The sequence below is a fragment of the Eptesicus fuscus genome, chromosome 6 (assembly GCF_027574615.1).
Source record: "Eptesicus fuscus isolate TK198812 chromosome 6, DD_ASM_mEF_20220401, whole genome shotgun sequence".
Lineage (NCBI taxonomy): Eukaryota > Metazoa > Chordata > Mammalia > Chiroptera > Vespertilionidae > Eptesicus > Eptesicus fuscus.
The window spans coordinates 29499091-29518192 of NC_072478.1; the positions used below are offsets into that span (position 1 = coordinate 29499091).

General features: G+C 52.5%; 1 protein-coding gene across 1 annotated transcript in view; it reads left to right on the top strand.

The window, feature by feature from the left end:
- The window catches only part of AP3D1 (adaptor related protein complex 3 subunit delta 1), a 41208-nt gene that overhangs the window by 20003 nt on the left and 2103 nt on the right, over positions 1-19102 (top strand). Inside the window, exons 9-31 of the mRNA XM_008150668.3 lie at positions 1458-1507; positions 3042-3091; positions 3903-3951; positions 4546-4691; positions 4779-4927; positions 5009-5239; positions 5726-5957; positions 6394-6539; positions 6971-7112; positions 7999-8070; positions 8780-8855; positions 9123-9319; positions 9726-9799; positions 10054-10228; positions 10541-10609; positions 11273-11386; positions 12353-12496; positions 12811-12858; positions 13267-13456; positions 13636-13724; positions 14024-14109; positions 14778-14899; positions 15005-15084. Coding sequence (XP_008148890.2) covers positions 1458-1507; positions 3042-3091; positions 3903-3951; positions 4546-4691; positions 4779-4927; positions 5009-5239; positions 5726-5957; positions 6394-6539; positions 6971-7112; positions 7999-8070; positions 8780-8855; positions 9123-9319; positions 9726-9799; positions 10054-10228; positions 10541-10609; positions 11273-11386; positions 12353-12496; positions 12811-12858; positions 13267-13456; positions 13636-13724; positions 14024-14109; positions 14778-14899; positions 15005-15084 — 2731 coding nt within the window. The remainder of the gene's footprint in view (positions 1-1457; positions 1508-3041; positions 3092-3902; positions 3952-4545; positions 4692-4778; positions 4928-5008; positions 5240-5725; positions 5958-6393; positions 6540-6970; positions 7113-7998; positions 8071-8779; positions 8856-9122; positions 9320-9725; positions 9800-10053; positions 10229-10540; positions 10610-11272; positions 11387-12352; positions 12497-12810; positions 12859-13266; positions 13457-13635; positions 13725-14023; positions 14110-14777; positions 14900-15004; positions 15085-19102) is intronic.

Sequence of the window (19102 nt, forward strand, 5' to 3'; positions counted from 1 at the left end):
AATGGCAGGTGGTTCAGTAGATCTGCTGCCAGGGTCCCCCAGTGAGGTGGATGTGGGCAGCAGGAGGAACTGGAGCCATGAGGTCATTTTCTCTGAAAAGTGATAGTGGTGAGGGCTCCAAGGGGTTTGGGTTTGAGCTGTTCCCAGAGGTGATGGATGGGCTCAATGCCAGGCATAAATAAGCAGGGTCCCTGCACACTGAATGGTCAGCCTACTGAAGATCCCTGCCCCCTTATTGATGAGGAGCCCTCTGACCTTACAGGGGTCCAGTCAGTAGTAGTCAGGGTCTCCATGCTCTTTCATTTGGGGGTTGTTTTTGTCTCCCCATTTGGCTGCCTTTTTGGGTTTGTGTCTATGTATTAGGTAGATCTCCTGCAACTCCCAATCTCTAGTGCAGGACAGTGTCAGATTCTGTTTCTGATTGGCCCTGAGCACCCTGTTTGGGCTATCAGCAATCCATAGCTTGTGGCTCCCTCTGCTGGGGCTGGATGCCTTTTCCCCATGCTCATCATAGCCACATGCTCCTCCCCATGAGGTCCAGGCCTCAATACATCCCCTGGGCTTTGGGCTACTCTTGCATAAACCAATCAGGTGTTCCAAGATAATTAGGTACAACAGGTGTCTAGGCGTGGGACTTTTGGGGTTTTATATAAATAACCAATCATGGAGTTTACATCATAGCTGTGGTTTTCAGAGATTAGCAAGGAGCCATTAGTCATGTGACTGGGGATGTGGACTGGCTCTGAATGTCCCTGCTCCTGGAACATGCGGCCTCCATACTCTGGGGTTTGGGTGATTAGGCTGGAGAGCATCACTTGTGAGAATATCAGCTGAGTATATGCACTTGGTCTCCACCTTAGTTGTAGGTCTGGGCTGTGCTCACATTTCCCTACGGGGTGGGGGTGGGGCGCATGTTAGGGCCACGGACTTCTATGATCTGCCCGCCTGTGTGTGGCCATGTCTGCCTGCCCCTCAGGCTCCTCCATCAGTAGAACCGGCAGTGGTGTTCTGACTGGTAGAATTGTCTTTGTGCTGCCAGAGCAAGTGGGGAATTTGACTTTCCCTCATGGATGTTGCACAGTTGGAAGGTTAAGGGAATAGGCTCCTGTGGAGGGAGCGTTGCAGGTTGCCTGTGGTGAGTGGATGGGATGCTCTTGTCCTTCAGAGCATTCTGATGACTGAGGTGAGAGAGCAGTCTCTGGGCCTCACTGACCAGGCAGAGATACCAGATGCCAGGAGCATGGACAAGAGCCAGAACTCTCACCCTAGCCCCACCTTGGAGCAGGGAGAGGCGGGGGGATTAGGCCAAAGGGTGAAGCCATATCCGATTTGACTTTCCGACTTCAGTTGTCACCGACCCATTGCTGACATGATTTTTAGATGCAGTGCACTGGGGTCTACTTGTGTCTCACAGAATAGCTCATCACTGTTCTCACGTCTCTTTGTTCCTTCTCCAGCACATCTGCCATGTCCCTTCTCTACGAATGTGTGAACACTGTCATCGCAGGTAAGAACCACAGTTACCTGGTTCTGAAACAGATGGCTGTCCTTAGTGGGAGGCCCTACCCCACTACCACCTCATGGGGTCTCAGGTGGGACAAGAGTGTGCCCATCCTGGTGATGAGGCCTGGGACAGGCTGGTCCCTGATGGCCGTCCCCAGCCCCCGCCAGTGTATACAAGGTCACCTAGAGTTGCAGATTCCCAACCTTCTCTACCCGATTACCACCTGCTTTCAGTGCTGTATGTTTAGTCCATCTCTGAACCACTCCCAGCCCCATGGGAAGTGTCACAGCCAGAGTCCACTGCCCTCACTGGCCTCCAGTGTCCAATCCTGCTATTTTTGTCCCATCCATTACAGTCGCACTCTGTAGGTACTTAGGTGTAGGAATCCACAACACAGACTTTGTGCAATGCAATCATGGCTGCTCCTGAGAAGGTCTTCTGAGAAGCCGTTTGTTAGGGTCAGGACTTGGCCCAGGGCCATGCAGAACGCTGCTGATGGGTGTTCACACCATTGAGGACTTACAGTCTCTCTCCCCGTTGTATCTGTTGGGACTCAAGTTGTTACTCTTGGGCCGGCTGGCTATCTCCTGGTTCGACGTCTGAACCATGTGTCGCTATAGCTGGTCATCTTACAGATGGGCAGTGAGAGATGGAGGCTCAGGACCCATCCTGGACCCATGGGCAACCTTCAATTCAATGAATCACAGGAAGCTGGCCCAGAGTCTGTGCTTCGTGCCTGTAGCTGTGTGGCCTGGACCATGAGTATCCCTAAGGGTTGATGACAGTTCCGGAGAGAAAGGGGTGGCATGCAGGGCAGGCCATTGCCTGGAGATGGTGACCACAGATCCCAGAGAGTAGTCTCCTACATTTGGAAAGTCGATGGGGTGGGCTGGGGCATGGCAGGATCAGAGATGGCCCTGGAGATAGGTGGAGCAATTGGGGTTACTGGGAGGACAGTGGCCTTGGTCAGGTTTTCCAGGGGCTGGCACATTGCAGAGGCCAAGGGTCTCATGTGATTGTGCTGAGCACCAGGCATGACAGTGTGGTCTGAGCTCTGTGGAACTACCCTGGACAGAGATGCCTGTTCTCTTAGGGCTTTGATTTTCTCTTGACCACAGAGACCAGCACCCAGGGTTCTCACTGGGGCTAGTCACACAGGCGCCTCTGCCCAGAATGTGCAAGGTCCAGACTCCAGGATAAGTGCAGGTGCTCCACATAAACCATGGGTTTGTGAAGTTTAGGGACAGGGAGTGCTCCTCTCCTGCCCCCCACCCCACCATTAGTTCAGTTCCTGGACTCTGTTTCTGAGGACCAGCCTTGACAGACTTGCAAGCCTGCTTTCCCAGGGAGAGTGGTCAGGCTGCTGTGTTAATCCTCTCCTGCACAAACACCAGCTGTGCCAAGCAGTTCTCAATGTGATGGTATTTCCCACTCAACATGTCCAGTGTGTAATTGGGTCCCTCCCCGCAAATACACACTGGACATGTTGAGTGGATGTCAGCCTGCCAGGCTCTTAACTGAAGGTTGTCTGTTTCAGTTCTCATCTCCCTGTCCTCCGGCATGCCTAATCACAGTGCCAGCATCCAGGTATGTCCCGAGCCAGACACATGCCACAGGGTCCTGAGGCTCTGCCATCGTCTGGGCCTCTTCTCCCTTCAGTGTCCCTGCCCTGGAAGCCTCCTGCTCCTGTGATCTGACAGATGCTGGCCCACCCTCGTATGTCCCCATCATTCATGCCTGGTGCCCTGCACCCTGCACTATGCCTAGGAGGGAGCAAGCCAGTGGCCATACCTGTTCGACTGCCCTGGTACAGCTCTGAGTTCTTTAGCAGCTCCTGGCTCTCCTTGCAGAAACCTGAACCTGTGCCTATGTCTTGTCCCCTGTTCTCAGGTCTCCCCCATCCTGGATCTCTATCTTCTTTGTGACCCCTGTAAATGCTGTGTTCACCCTGGAGCACAGAGTCCCATGGGCTCCCTGAGTGGCCTGGGGACCGTTGCAATGGTCACTCCATTGTTTTGGGGGTTCAAGTTTATTTTTATTACATAAGTAACATGTAAGTAGGTCCCTGGATCTCATCCTTGCCCCAGAAGGCATTGCTATGCTGTCTTGTGTCCTCACACATGTGAGCACCCATGGAAAGTGCCAGGGTGTCCTTGCATGTTTCTGTGGGTGCTCTCACTGCCCATCTGTAAGATGCATCTACATTGGGTATCTACTGTCTCTCTGTCCTCAGTGGTGCTTACAAACAGTCCTGAGCTCAACTGGGTGCTCCGTAGTATGCAGAGGGAGGCCGTGGTGTGCAGAGGCCCCCGGTTCATAGGGGTGTGGGGCAGGCTGGAGTTCACTGCATCCATCATTGCTTCAGGAGATGTAACCGGTGTCATCTCCTCGTTTGCAGCTCTGTGTTCAGAAGTTAAGGATATTAATAGAAGACTCGGACCAAAACTGTAAGTCGCTCCCCTTTGTAGAGCTGTGTGCTTTCCTGCTGGGTGCATGAGACTTTCTTGTCATTAATTAGATACGACAGCTCACAGCTCCTTGATGTCTTTCTGACAGACATGGAGCAACCCTGCTGGTCTTGTGTGCACTCTTCTGTTGTAAATGTGTTCTGTTGAGAGATTCCAGCCAGTGACACCGCCTAGTGCCTGACTGCGGTGGCCAGGGCTTCTAAGGCCCCGGCATGTTGACTGCTCTTTTTGAGGTCAGATCTGTTTAGAGCAGGGACAGCCAATAAGTCTTCAGTTTTGCAGTTATATAGTCTCTGTTCTTGTAGCTTAAAAGCCGACTTTACTCAACATTTAAGTAACGGGTGGCCTTGTGCCAGTTCACCTTCATTTACAGAACAGGCTTCAGGCTGGACATGGCCTGAAGGATGTTCTGGAGGGTGCAGTGAAAGGAGGCCAGCAGTGAAACATGTTCTCAGGGCACCCAGGTGGTCAGGGCCAGGTGGCAGGCCATCTACAGACTTGGCCTCTCTCTGTGTCAGCCCTGAAGCCTTTTACAGTGTGTTCAGGTTTAACCGTGTCTCACTGTCTCCTCAGTGAAATACCTGGGGCTGTTGGCCATGTCCAAGATCCTGAGAACGCACCCCAAGTCTGTGCAGGCCCACAAAGACCTCGTTCTGCAGTGTCTGGATGACAAGGACGAGTCCATCCGGCTGCGGGCCCTCGACCTCCTGTATGGAATGGTGTGTGCCCCTCCGGGGTCGGTTCTATCATTCTCTGTGTTCCCTTGCCCAACCCCTCTCTCACAAGCCCCCCCCCCCCCCCCACAGGTGTCTAAGAAGAACCTGATGGAGATTGTCAAGAAGCTGATGACCCACGTGGACAAGGCGGAGGGCACAACCTACCGGGACGAGCTGCTTACCAAGATCATTGACATCTGTAGCCAGTCCAACTACCAACACATCACAAACTTTGAATGGTACGTCCCCATGCATCCATAGCCCAGGGGACACAGGGACCAGCCTCCTGGTGGGCATGTCTCATTGGCTCCCTTCTGCAGGTACATCAGCATCCTGGTGGAGCTGACCCGGTTGGAAGGCACTCGCCACGGCCACCTCATTGCTGCACAGATGCTGGACGTGGCCATCCGAGTGAAGGCCATCCGAAAGTTCGCCGTGTCACAAATGTCTGTGCTGCTCGACAGCACTCATCTGGTGGCCAGTAGCACCCAGCGCAATGGGATCTGTGAGGTGCTCTACGCCGCTGCCTGGATCTGTGGGGAGTTCTCAGAGTGAGTGGGCGCCAACGGGCTCCTGGGGCCTGTGCTCACGAGAAGAAAGGATGAGGGAACGTGTTCGGCAGACTCGTCCTCTCCCTGGCATCTGCCACACCAAAGCCTAGTCTGCAGACCTGGTTTCCCCATCACAGAGCGCTCCACCTCTGCACTGGCAGCATCACTGCTGCTTTCCCCTTAGGGAAAAGTCCCTGTAAGCTTTGTGACCATCCTCATGTGCATGGGTTTTTTCCTCAGGTTTTCTTCCTGTCCTTGTCCGTTTCAGGTTGTCCATCACCACATTCTTGCTGGTGAATGGTGTCCTTCCCTTTTTTTTTTCTTAACTCTTTTCTTTTTAGCTACTCTGTGATTGTCACATTGTTGCCATGGTTTTGTCCCTTAAATCCCCTCCCTCAACCCCTGATGCTGGGTGGGGTTGGGAGTAGCCCCCCCTTTAGCAGAGCTCATGACCCCCCTTCTCTTTTCACCTCTCCCTGCCATCAGGCATCTACAGGAGCCCCACCAGACCCTGGAGGCCATGCTGCAGCCCAAGGTCACCACTTTGCCAGGCCACATCCAGGCCGTGTATGTGCAGAATGTGGTGAAGCTGTACGCATCCATCCTGCAGCAGAAGGAGCAGGACTCAGATGCTGAGGCAGCCCAGGAGCTCACACAGCTCATGGTGGAGCGGCTACCCCAGTTTGTGCAGAGTGCAGACCTGGAGGTCCAAGAGCGGGTACGTGCTAGTAGGCAGCACCTCTGAGGGGGCACAGGTGGAGAGTTGTGGGGAATGTGTGGACAAATAGTATCTGTTTTAAGGGTGTGTGGTTGGCAGACTCAGGGTCAGTGGGTTGCACTCTTGAACCCTAAGTTAGAGCTCCACAGTGCTGCTGGCGGTCTGGGCATGGCCCCTTCTACACATCTTGCTTGTGGGCCTGGTTTTGTTCCACTTACCTCTGCTGAAGGAGCTGGGAGCCAGGACTGTTTGCTCCACAGCCAAAGACTTCTTGTGGAGCCTTACAGGTGTCCTCAGCAGGGCTCAGACAAGCAGCTGAGTGTCCCCTCCACGGGCTGGGTTCCTGTATGGTCTAAGCGATGCCCTGTGATTGTCAGATGGCTTTCAGAGCCCTGTGCTCCTTGACTCATCCATAGCTCTTCCATGGCCCCCACAGGCATCCTGCATCTTGCAACTGGTCAAGCACATCCAGAAGCTTCAGGCCAAGGATGTGCCGGTGGCAGAAGAAGTGAGCGCCCTCTTTGCCGGGGAGCTGAACCCAGTGGCTCCCAAGGCCCAGAAGAAGGTTCCGGTCCCCGAAGGGTGAGCCATGTGGCTCATAAGAGGAAATGGAGTTGGGGGCAGGGTTTGTGGCTCCAAGAGGGGCGGTGGGTGCAGCACTGCCTGGACCTGAGTCTAAGTAGGAGAAAAGGACCTCCTGTACCTGAGGCTCCCATAGGCTGGGTCCCCATCACATAGGCCATACCAGAGTTCACCAGTTCTTGTGGGGCCCTGCTGTCTCCATCCTTGGTGCCACTCCCAGGAAGTGGGTCTGCTGGCAACTCTTTCCCACAAACCTCAGGGGTGGTGTGAGCCCCAGAATAGGGGCCCCAGAATATGGGGAGGGCCGTGAGGTGTAGCATAGGCTCCAGGGTCCCTTGGACTCTGCCTCATCCTTTGTGACCCCTGCCATAAGTACTCCAGGGTCAGGCACACAGGCTGGAGCTGCTATGTGACCTCGCTGTGCCTTGCAGCCTGGACCTGGATGCCTGGATCAACGAGCCGCTCTCAGATAGTGAGTCTGAAGATGAGATGCCCAAGGCTATCTTCCATGATGAGGAGCAACGGCATGCCAAGCAGCAGCCACCCAAGGCCGATGAGGAGGAGCTGGCCCGGGTGAGTGCCATAACTGGGGCAGCTGGCCCGCTCAGAGCAGGCTCTGAACCCCGAGCTCGTGGCAACCGTGCATGGTCCTGCCGGATCTAGGCTGTGTCCCACTGTCGTCCACAGAGTGCTGAGTCAACCCTTGACGCCAGAGTTGAGTTTTGTTGCAGTGAGGAGAAATTCCTTTGACCCTGGAGAGACCCATGGGGGCCTGACCTGGCGCCCAGGGCCCTATAGGTGCACTCAGCACACTTCCATCAGCTCCATAGCCTCCTGGGTACAGGACTGTATAACAACAGCCCAAGAAAGTACAGAGATGCTGTGTTTCCCTGTTTACCTATCCCACCATACCTGGCTCTTTCTGAAATTATGGACACTACCCCTCACCCAAGGAACCCCTCCAGTCCCCCACTTATGAATTGTCCTGGGCCTCCCAGGCTAAGCCTTTGGGCAGTGTGACCTGGCTCCCATCTCGGCTGTGCCCTGGAGTTGAGGGGGTCTCCCCACTTGAGATCTCGTCCTTGCACTTGGAGATGGTAGTTCCCCCCTCCTGGGGTTATTGCCACCTGCTGCCTATCCCCACAACTGCTACTTCCTGCTGCTGACCTCAGTATTCTTGTTGGTCAAAGGCCCATAGTGAAAGTACTGGTGAACCCTGGCCCCCTAAGTTACCCGGAACTGCAGCATGGAGGTGGCCCACAGCTGGAAAGGAACAAGGGCTTATGCTTCCTCCTCCATGTCCAGCATGGGACCAGAGAAAGGGGTGAAGCTGTACACGTCCATCCTGCAGCCTTTTGTGAACCAGGCATAGTTTTGTAGAAACTGTCAGTTTCTACAGCCCACTCACTCTGTCCCTTATGCTCCACATGTTCACTGACCTTGAATCTTGTCCCCACAGCGTCGAGAGGCCCGGAAACAGGAGCAGGCCAACAACCCCTTCTATATCAAAAGTTCCCCATCCCCCCAAAAGGTGAGGCCTGCCTGAAACATCCTTCAGGGACATACACCTGGCCCTTCGGGGACCCTGTCCATTCTTGGGGAAACCAAGGGCCACCATCTGCAGGCCAGTGATGGGCTCTCTTCATAGATCCACGTGGCAGGACTGAGGAGGTTTCCAGACCCTGGGACCTAGGAAACAGGCAGTCCCATACATGTGCTCAGGTTCAGGCTACTCTGACCAATAGGCAGAAAGGCTGCTAAGGTGGCGCCTCTCAGCATGTGGGGACTGCACATGGGATGGTCTGCTTGGCAAGAACATTCATTGGTCCGGGGTGGCACCGGCTGCTTTGATTGATACCCTTCACCCAGTGGACTCCCAATGGAGGGCACGTTGGGCTCTGTGCCCGAGATGTGGCTCTGTGTAGTGAGCTCAGGTGCTTCCCTTCTTGGGCTTGCTGGATCTCTGCTTGACCTCCTAGGGGACCCACAGACCCTTCCCCACCTGCGGTGTGAGAGGGTACCTGTGTTGTCTGCCTAACTTGGAAAAAAGGGATTCAGAGGGAGAAAGTTAATGGAAGTTTTGTGTCTCAATCTATACTTGTTCATGCTGTAGACAATCTCCCAGGAGGACCCCTTGCTTCCCCATGTCGTCACTAGCACCCCCTCACTGGGCAGTGAACCCCTCCTCAGGTGTCACCGTTCATCCTGCCCAATAACGTTTTTGCTGTTTGCCTCTGCAGCGTTACCAGGATGCGCCGGGCGTGGAGCATATACCCGTAGTGCAGATCGACCTCTCAGTGCCCCTGAAGGTGCCAGGCAAGTGTCTGCCTAGTTTAGGGAATGCAGGTGGCATAGGGACAGGGAGCTCCTGGTGGCAAGGGTGGCAGGAGACCCTGAGCCCAGTTCCCAACTGTCATTCAGAAAGCTTCCACCCGAGTCTAGTGGCTCGAGGGGCATTGCCTGCATGTCCCATCACCCTCTAGTGCAGGCAGGGTGCAGGGTGCTTCTCCTGAGCCCGGGCTGCTCACATATGGCTCTGGGGCCGGAGTTGGATGGGGTTGAGGCCCACGTTCATGCCTACAGGGCTGCCCACATCAGAGCAGTACGTGAAGCTGGAGGAGGAGAGGCGGCACCGGCAGCGGCTTGAGAAGGACAAGCGGAAGAAAAAGAAGAAGGAGAAGAAGGGCAAGGCGCGACGCCATAGCTCGCTGCACACAGAGAGTGACGAGGACATTGCCCCGGCTCAGCAGGTGGACATCGTCACTGAGGAGATGCCCGAGGTCAGCCTTTTAGCCCGACACAGGCTTCTTCCTGCCTCCATGTGACCCAGCTGGTCAGAGCGCTACACTCAAGTGTGCTTCCTCATTGCCACTATCTCTGTGCCCCAGGAAGGCCGAAGCCAGTGCTGTTCTATGCCCAAGCCTAAAGGCCAGGGGGTGTTGAGCTATGAGTGGACGTGTGTGTGTGTGTTCGTCTCTTCTCCCCCCTCCACCCTGCACTTCCACTCTGTTTCCTGTAGCCTGGAGGTACTGGCCCATTCCAACCTTTTGGGCCGGTCAGATACTCTCATGTCTGTGGACCTGGGCATTTGTTTCCAAGAAAGGTGGTGGAGGGCACCTCCTGATAGGCTCAAGCTCAGGGTCCAATGGGCTGGATGAACAACAACAAATCTCTTTCTTCCCTTAGAATGCTCTGCCCAGTGACGAGGATGACAAAGATCCTAATGATCCCTACAGAGCCCTCGACATTGACTTGGATAAGTGAGTGTGGGGCTGGGCCTGGGTAGCGACCCTGCAGGGCTGGACTCAGGCGTAGGCTTTCCTGATGTTTCTCTGTCCTTGCCACCCCCCTCCACCCTTTACATTTTTATACAACGTGTGTGGACAGAAGGGGTGGCAAAGGGTTCATCCTCCTCCAGACCTCGTCACAGGCCACACGCATGCCTGGTGGCAGGGATCAAGTGCAGGAAGACGAGCCCGGCTTTTCCTGAGACCTGCCCCTACCCCACCCCCAGGCCCTTAGCTGACAGCGAGAAACTGCCCGTCCAGAAACATAGAAATGCCGAGACTTCCAAGTCCCCTGAGAAAGAGGATATACCTGTCATAGAAAAGAAAAGCAAGAAACCCAAGAAGAAAGAGAAGAAGCACAAAGAGAAAGACCGGGAAAGAAGGAAGGAGAAGGAGCGGAAGGTGAGGCCTGCCTGCCGCGATCTCATCGTCCTTCTTCCCTCCCTCCCTCCGGTGCCGGCGGGCAGCCATATGGGAGACGGGGCAGGCACCCCAGCCATTGGTGGCACTGAGACTTGTCACAGCCTGTTGTGATCAGGGGAAGATGAACTATTGTCAGCCTCCCTGAGCGGAACATCCAGATATTTTTGTGTTTGCATGCATTTTATCCATATGGCCCTGTGCCCGGTGGAGGCTGCCTTGCAGGTTCCACCCAGGGTTTCTTGGGGCCCGTCCTGCTGCTTTGGCCACAGGCCCATCTTTCTGTGGTTTCAGAGCGAGGACTTAGATTTCTGGCTGTCCACCACACCACCACCACCTGCCGCTGCGCCAGCCGCATCCATGGTAAGACCCTGACCGGTGCAGTGTGCTAACCCCAAAGGTCCTCAGCTGGATGGGTGCATTTCATGGCCTATGCAGAGCTGCCTCTCTAAGGAGTGCAAGGACACCCTCTCTGCGTACTGCCCACATAAGCTCTTCCCCTCCATCACCCATCGGGACCTTCCTGGCTGTCCAGGCCCCAATGATGGACTCTCACACAGGCCAGCCAGATTTGGGCAGCTTTCATGCCTCATGCCTTACCAAGGCAGTGGCTGTAGCAATGTGGCAGTGGTTGGGCGACTGACCCTCAACACAGAGCCTGCCACTGCCCCAGCCCCACCCACAATGCCCCCCAAATCTGGCAGCAGCCTTGAGCAGTCTCTTTATGAAAGTAGATGGTGCTCTGGGGTCTTATGCAGTGACCCCAGTCAGTGCCAGTTGGTCTCAGACCAGGCTTCCTCTCCCATCTGTCAGCCGCATGCACTTCTTGATGGCCATACACCTGCATGCTGACAAAACATCTGGCATGCAAGAGGAGGCCGCCTGGGCAGAGGGGCCCAGGGTGTTTCCCAGTATGAGGGTAGGCCAGGGCACAGGGTGGAGGATACCCTGTTTTGGGTTCTGGCTACCCTCTCCCTCCTCCACCCCCCACTCACCCCTGAGCCTCCACCACCGTGTTCCCTGCAGGAAGAGCCAACAGTGAGCACAGTCATCACTGCTCCTGAGGAAGAGCGTGAGGAACCCAAGAGACAGGAGCAAGATGAGGAGGAGGAGGAGGAGGAGGAACGAGACTCTGAGAAGGTGAGGATTCCCACCTGGTCGTTCTCATTGGGGTGGGCCATGCACCTACACTCAGGGCTGGTGGAGAGACAGGTTCAGGGGTGGAGGGTGGTTACCTGTTGCCCAAATCCTTCCAGTGGGGCCATTGACCTGATGGTGGTCTCCTGTCGCTGTGTTTATGGGGTTCTGGTTTTTATTGAGTTGTAACTCATACCACAAAGCTCGCCCTTTAAAGTGAACAGTTCACTAGTGGTTGGTGGTACATTCTAAGAGTTGTGCAACCATCTGCCTAATTCCAGAACATTTCGTCATCCTCTCTTCCCAAAAAAAGAACCTGTTGCCATCAGTAGTCACCACCCCAGGAAGGCTGACCCCTGCCCAGCCCGACAACCACCAATCTACTTCCTGTCTCTGATTTTGCCTGTTTTGGACATAAATGGGATCACACACTGTGACCCTTGTGTTGGGTTCCTCTCACTGAGCATTGTTTTCAAAGTCCATCCACATTGTGTCAGTGCTTCACGCCTTTCCATGGCTGAGTAATGTTCCAGTGCGAATGGACGACTTGTACTTATCCTTTCGTCTACTGAAGTGCTTTTGGAGTTTTCACTTCTTGGCTGTTGTGAATCCTGCTGCTTTGAACACATGTGGGCAAGTTTCTGTGTGGACATAGGTTTTCAATTCTTGGGTTTTTTTCTGAGGAGTTTCCTATTTGCTGGGCCATTGAATGAATTCTTGCTCTTTTCCCCGGTATGTTTTTGCTCCAAATCAGCAGCAACTGTCCGGCAGTGAGTTCCCAGGTTCTTATCTCAGCTGTACTGAGCTTTGTCCATTCCCCATGGACCCTGGGGGGTTTTTGGCCCATCCACCCTGACATCTGACCCTTACCTGGGTGCATTTGGTCCCTGTGTCTTCAGCCAGGGTACATGAGGGGAGGGCCTCGCCATAAAAGTTTGGGGTTGACCCTGACCTATGCTCTGGCTTCAGAAACCATCCAAGCATAAGAAGAAGAAGCATAAGAAGGAAAAGGAGGAGAGACCCAAAGACAAGAAGAAATCCAAGAAGAAGCCTCCTGCAAATGATGGGGTGGCAGAACCCCTGGAGAACGGCGCACTCCATGAGCCTCTTCCGGTGAGGGGTACTTTACTTACCTCTTAGGAGCCAGCTGTGGCAGTCTGTCGGGCCTTAGGCGGTGGGCTGGTGGTCCCTAGGGTCTGACTGTGGACATTGGTGGAGGGGGGGGGCGGGGTTCACCTCTCACCATGCTGGTATTGGAATCCCCTGGGCGTAAACTTGTGTTGTGGGTGGGGAGGGCTCCTTGCCCCCAAATCTCACAGTCCTACTATTTCAACCCAGAGCACTTGGCAGCTCCCGCCGACTTTGTTTAGTGAGGGCACTCTAAGGCTCTGGTGAACCAAAGCTGAATCGTTTTCCTTTGTTCCCAGCCCATGTCCAGCTACTCTCTCCTGGCTGAGAATTCCTACGTTAAAATGGTGAGTAATGCAGGCATTTCAGAGGCGCTGGTGGGTAGCTTGGGGTCCCTTTGTATGGGAGGGGGGAGGTGGCTGCACCATGAGGGGCATGAGTGGCTCCAACTGTGCGTCCCCCATTGGCAGTCTCTCCATGGAAAGAACCCCACGTCACGTGTGATAGCAAGGCCTGCTCACTGTGGGTGAGGTCAGGGGCAGATGGGATGGCAAGCTGTTCTTGAAGAAAGGACAGGAATAGCTAAATACTGCAGACAGAACGGAGACGAGGCTTTCAGTGAGGACTAGGAAGCATTCCTCCCCACTCTTCTGAGCTTATGGAATGGGTGTTGTGTTCCCTTGGGCCCCTGTGCTGGCCCAGAATAGGTCCCATGGGCTCCCACCACAACCACTCAGCCCAGCCTTGCTTTGCAGACATACGACATTCAGGGCAGCCTACAGAAGGACAGCCAGGTCACCGTGTTCATTGTACTGGAAAACCAGAGCAGCAGCTTCCTGAAGAGCATGGAGCTCAACGTGCTGGACTCACTCAACACCAAACTGGCCCGGCCAGAGGGCTCCTCTGTCCATGACGGCGTCCCCGTGCCTTTCCAGCTGCCTCCAGGTGAGCAATGGCTGACGTCCAGGGCTCAGTGGAGGCCAGGCATTCTCTCAGGCTTGAGCTCATTCTTATCACACCTCCTTCCTTCGGTCCTAGGGATGCCCACTCACCTGCTTCCGGGGGGCTGGCTTCGTGCAGCTTCTCAGGCCAGCCTGCCTCTCTCTCCCTTCCCCCCTCACCAGGCATCTCCAACGAAGCTCAGTTTGTGTTCACCATTCAGAGTATCATCATGGCCCAGAAACTCAAGGGAACCCTGTCATTTATTGCTAAGGTATGCGGGGCCTGAGGTAGTGGAATGGCCTACATTAACCCCACACCACTCCAAGCACATCCAGAATCCAGGGCTGGGTATCCAGAGAGCAAGTGAGGCCCTGCATGGGAGCCACTCCCAGATTACCTGGATGCATCTGAGCTCGAAGACCCTGCCCCTTTCCCTAGTAATCCTGCTTCCAAGCTCAAGGCCTGGCCCCCACTCCCCACTCACCCTGCTCTGGAGCTCTCAGGCATAGTCCCTGCATCCCACTCATCCAGCCCCTCCTCCCTACTCACCCTGCACCCCTGCTCCCACAGAACGACGAGGGCTCTACCCACGAGAAGCTGGACTTCAAGTTGCACTTCAGCTGCACCTCATACTTGATCACGACTCCGTGCTACAGGTGCATGAGCCCACCTGCCTTCCCTTCCCACCTTCACCCCGAGTCCCATGGGGCAGTCAGAGTGGGTCCCACCCCACTTTACTGTTGTGTGAGGCTCTCTCTCTGCAGTCACCTCACAAAGTCCTCTGACCTAAGGTGTAAAAAGGCAGTAGGGTTGGGTGACCAGCTTGTAGGTAGTGCAGAAACTCTGGCTCCTCTGCCATGTCAGCAGCTCAGGCCACATAACAAACACCATAGGCTAAGCAGCTCAAACAGCAAACATTGGTTCTCTCTCACAGCGTTGGAGGTTGGAATCCTAGATCAAGGTGTTGGCAGGTTGATTTCTTCTGAGACCTCTGTCTTTGGCATGTAGACGCCATGTTCTGTGTGTCCTCACATGGTCATCCCTCTGTCCTGATCTTTTATAAGGACCCAGTTATGTGGATGAGGGCCCCCTGGTGACCCCCATCTCCCAATATAGTCACATTCTGAGGTCCTGGAGTTCGGGGCTCAACATAGGAATTGGGTGGGGAAGGCACAGTTTACCCCATGATATCTTATAAGACCCTTGGAGACCTCCCAAGTCATTGGCACACAGGAGGGGTCCCACCTCCACAGCTGGGGGCTTTGTCTGCCTTGATGCTGGGGAGCCTGCCTATTAGCCTCCCTGTCCTATGTCTTTTCCACAGTGACGCCTTTGCCAAGTTGCTGGAGTCTGGGGACCTGAGCATGAGCTCAATCAAGGTTGATGGCATTAATATGTCCTTCCAGAACCTTTTGACAAAGATCTGCTTTCATCACCATTTTTCTGGTAAGGGATTTGATGAGACTGGTAGGCCGGAGTCTTTGCTAACACATGGTTCTCCCTCTGCTCCCCTCAGGGCCACATTGGCCTCACCCACTTGCTCTGTTGCAGTTGTGGAGCGAGTGGACTCCTGCGCCTCCCTGTACAGCCGATCCATCCAGGGTCACCACGTCTGCCTCCTAGTGAAAAAGGTGAGCCTACATGAAGGCAGCCTTCTCACTCCTTGCCACCATGCCCCTCACACCATGTCTCCTCCCTCTAGTCCCTGCAGACTCTCCAATGTAACACATGGCTGAGTTCAGTCTGTGACTGCTCTGCTGAGGTCCCTGGAGCCCATGTTCATGAGGACAGTTGGCCTTGCGTTTTCTGCTGGGTTTGGGCCTCAGGGCACCCATGGCCTCATCACATGAGGTGGGGAGCTATTCTCCCCTCCTGCATTTCCTGGAAGAGGTTGTGTATAATTCATGTATTTCTTCCTTACACGTTTTGCAGAATCCACCAGGGAAACCATCCAGGCTTGGAGGTTTCTTTTTTGGGAGGTTTTTACCTACACATTCCTTTTATTTAATAGTCATAGGATCCTCAATGTCTCTGTTTCCCCTCAGGTGAGTGTTGGTAGTTTGTAGTTTTCAAGGAATTAGTTTGTTTCCCCTAAGTTACCTAATTAATTGATGTGGGCAGAGTCATTTGTGGTCCTCTTGTTCTTAGAATGCCCAAGTGGTCAGTAGTCATTACTTTCCTTCAATTCTGACGTTAGCAGTTTGTGTCTTCTCTCATTTTTCTTGTTTTTTAAATTTTTTTCTTTATTGTTGAAATTTTACAGATGTCTCCTTTGGGTTTTGGTTTTTGTTTTTTCCCCTCCTCCCCACACTCACCCCTCCCAAGCCTTCACCACACTATTGTCTGTGTTCTCATTTTCTTGGTTATTCTAGAGTTTATCAATTTTATTTATATATTTAAATTTTCAGTCAAGCTTTTAATGAAAATATAATGAAATAATAGTTTCTCATCACTATACATTAAGAGTGCACACTTCTAGAGAGATCAGTCATCGGTGAATTGCTTTTCTATGACACTTGAGGACTGCATACTTGCAGCTTTGACCTGAATTTATCTAACAGTCTCAATTTCATTGATCTTTTCAAAGATCAATATAAAAACTTCAGGTGGAATATGGGTATGTCACCACCCTATCCGTCCCTTGACCCTCCCCTCTGTGAGCAGTTTTTGTATTGCACTTGCAGACATCAAAGATGCCATTACATCACATTATACTTTGTTTTCGATCCTTGATAGATTTCAGAGAACTCGGGAGCAAGTGTCTGTTGTGCTTTCCCATGTGTTGACCATTTCTATTGTTCTCATTCCTAATGTTCATGTCTTCTTCTGGCTCAGTCCCTTCTGTCTGAAGAACTTTGTTTTAGCAATTTTTAAAAATTTTTTTATTAATTTCAGAGAAGAAGGGAAACGGAGAGATAGAAACATCAATGATGAGAGAGAATCATTGATCAGCTGCTTCCCACTGGGGATCAAGCCCACAACCCGGGCATGTTTCCTGACTGGGAATCAAACTTCGACCTCCTGATTCATAGGTCAGCAATCAACCACTGACCCACACCAGCTGGGCTGTTTCAGCAATTCTTTTAGGACAGATCTGTTGGCTATAGATTCTCTCAGTTGTGCTTCAGCTGGTTATTCTTTACTAGAGGCCCAGTGCATGAAATTTGTGCACTCAGTGGCGGGGAGGGCGGTGTTCTTCAGCCCAGCCTGCGCCCTCTCGCTGTCTGGGAGCCCTCAGGGGATGTCTGACTGACAGCTTAGGGGAGCGGGCCTAAGCTGTCAGTCAGACATCCTTAGCTCTGCTGCAGAGGTGGGACTGCCACCGCTGCTGCGCTCACAAGCTGTGAGCCCAGCTTCTGGCTGATCGGTGCTCCCCTGTGGGAGCGCACTGACCACCAGGGGGCAGCTCCTGTGTTGAGCGTTGTTCCGCCGTTTGGTCAATTTGCATATTAGCCTTTTATTATATAGGATTTCATCATTCCTCAGGGCTACCTTTGCTGCATATACAATTCTGCCTTTGCTAGCCTTTTCTCTTGGTACAATGCTCCTTAATTTGCAATGGGTTATGTCCTGAAAAATACACCGTAAGTCGAAAATTCATTTGAGACTCTGGCTGGGTATCTCAGTTGGTTAGAGCAACATACCAAGGTTGTAGGTTTGATCCCTGGTCAGGGCACATGCAAGAATCAACCATCCCGGCCAATGTCACTCAGTGGATAAAGCATAGGCCCCCACACCAAAGGGTTACAGGTTCAATTTCCAGTCAAGGGCACATACCTGGGTTGTAGGTTCAATCCCCAGCCACTGGGTGCATGCGAGAGGCAACCAATTGATGTGTCTCTCTCACATTGATGTTTCTCTCCTCCCTCCTTCTCTCCCTCCCTCCCTCTCACTCTTTTCTATATCAGTTAGTAGAAAAAAATATTCTCAGGTGAGGATTAACAACAATAAAAAATCACCAGTTGCCCTAACTGGTTTGGCTCAGTGGATAGAGTGTTGGCCTGCGGACTCAAGGGTCCCGGGTTTGATTCCGGTCAAGGGCATGTGCCTTGGTTGCGGGCACATCCCTAGTAGGGGGTGTGCAGAAGGCAGCTGGTCGATGTTTCTCATCAATGTTTCTAACTCTCTATCCCTCTCCTTTCCTCTCTGTAAAAAGTCAATAAAATATATATTAAAAAAAAAAAATCACCAGTGGCCCTGGCTGGTGTGGCTCAGTTGTTTGGGCTTCATCCCATGCACAAAAAAATTCCTGGTCAGGGCACATACCTGGGTTGCGGGCTCAGTCCCCATTAGGGAGTGCAGTTGGCAGCTGATTGATGTTCTGCTCTCACATCTATGTTTCTCTCTCCCTCTCCCTTCCTCTCTCTCCAAAAAATCAGTAAAAATCAATTTTTTAAAATCAACTAATGTGCCCTACCTGGTTTATCTCAGTGGATAGAGCATCAGCCTGTGGACTGAAGGGTCCTGGGTTTGATTCCAGTCAAGGGCATATGCCCGGGTTGTGGGCTCAATTCCCAGTAGGGGGCATGTAGGAGGCAGCCAATCAATGATTCTCTCTCATCATTGATGTTTCTATCTCTCTCTTTCCCTCTCCAAAATCAATAAAAATATTTTTTAAAAAATCAACTGATGAATGCATAAATAAGTAGAACAACAAATCAATGTCTCTTCTCTTCATGTTTCTGTCTCTCTCTCTCTCAAAATGTTAAAAAAAAAAAATTTGATACACCTAACCAGCGAATATCAGAACTTTGCCCAGCCTGCCTTATAGGTGTACAAAACACAAGATCCAGAAAACGTAACCAACACAGCATACTGGAATGTGTTGTTCTCTGTCATGATCATGGGGCCAACAGGAGCCCAGCATCACAAGAGAAATTGTATTGCATACCACTAGCCAGGAAAATATCTAGATTCAAAGTTTGGCATTAAAGTCTAAAAATTCTAAGTCAGAGACCAACTAACTTTAAAAATATGCCATTTCCACTTGGAACCCATGGTTTCTGATGAGAAGTTGCACTCCACTGTACCTTTATTCTTTATACTAGTGGCCTGGTGCACGAAATTCGTGCACATTAAAAGGGAATTAGAGGAAATATTTTAATATTGCTATTTGCCCTTCTCTATAATAGAAGTGTCAGAGATAAAAGAAAATTAGTGAAATGTATATGAAAATCTCCCTCCTATCAGAGTCTGGGGCATGCTGTGGGACCCAGAGTCAAGTCCCCGCCCACTCACACAAGCCTCAAAATCGTGTGAGACCCAGACCCAGCTGGCCCCACCCCAGTCAAGCCCCGCAGGGCGAGGGGCGCAGCCTCAGGTTTCCGTCAAGCCCCACTGGATGGGGGGGCGTGGCCTCAGGTCCCCCAGCCCTGGTGCGAGGGTGCAATGACCATTTGCATGTTAGCTCTTTATTATGTAGGAGGATAGGATAGGGAGTTCAACTTTTTCTCTGGCTGTTCTCAAGATTTTTCTTTGTCTCCAATTTCCAGGAGTTTATGATGTTTCTGGGCATTTAATTCTTTGGGTTTATCTGTTCAGAGTGTGTTGAACTTGGTGAATCTTTGCATTTATTTCTTTGTAAAATTTGGGGAGTTTTGGATATTATTAAATATTGCAGCACTGCATTTTTTTTATCATCTCCTGGCA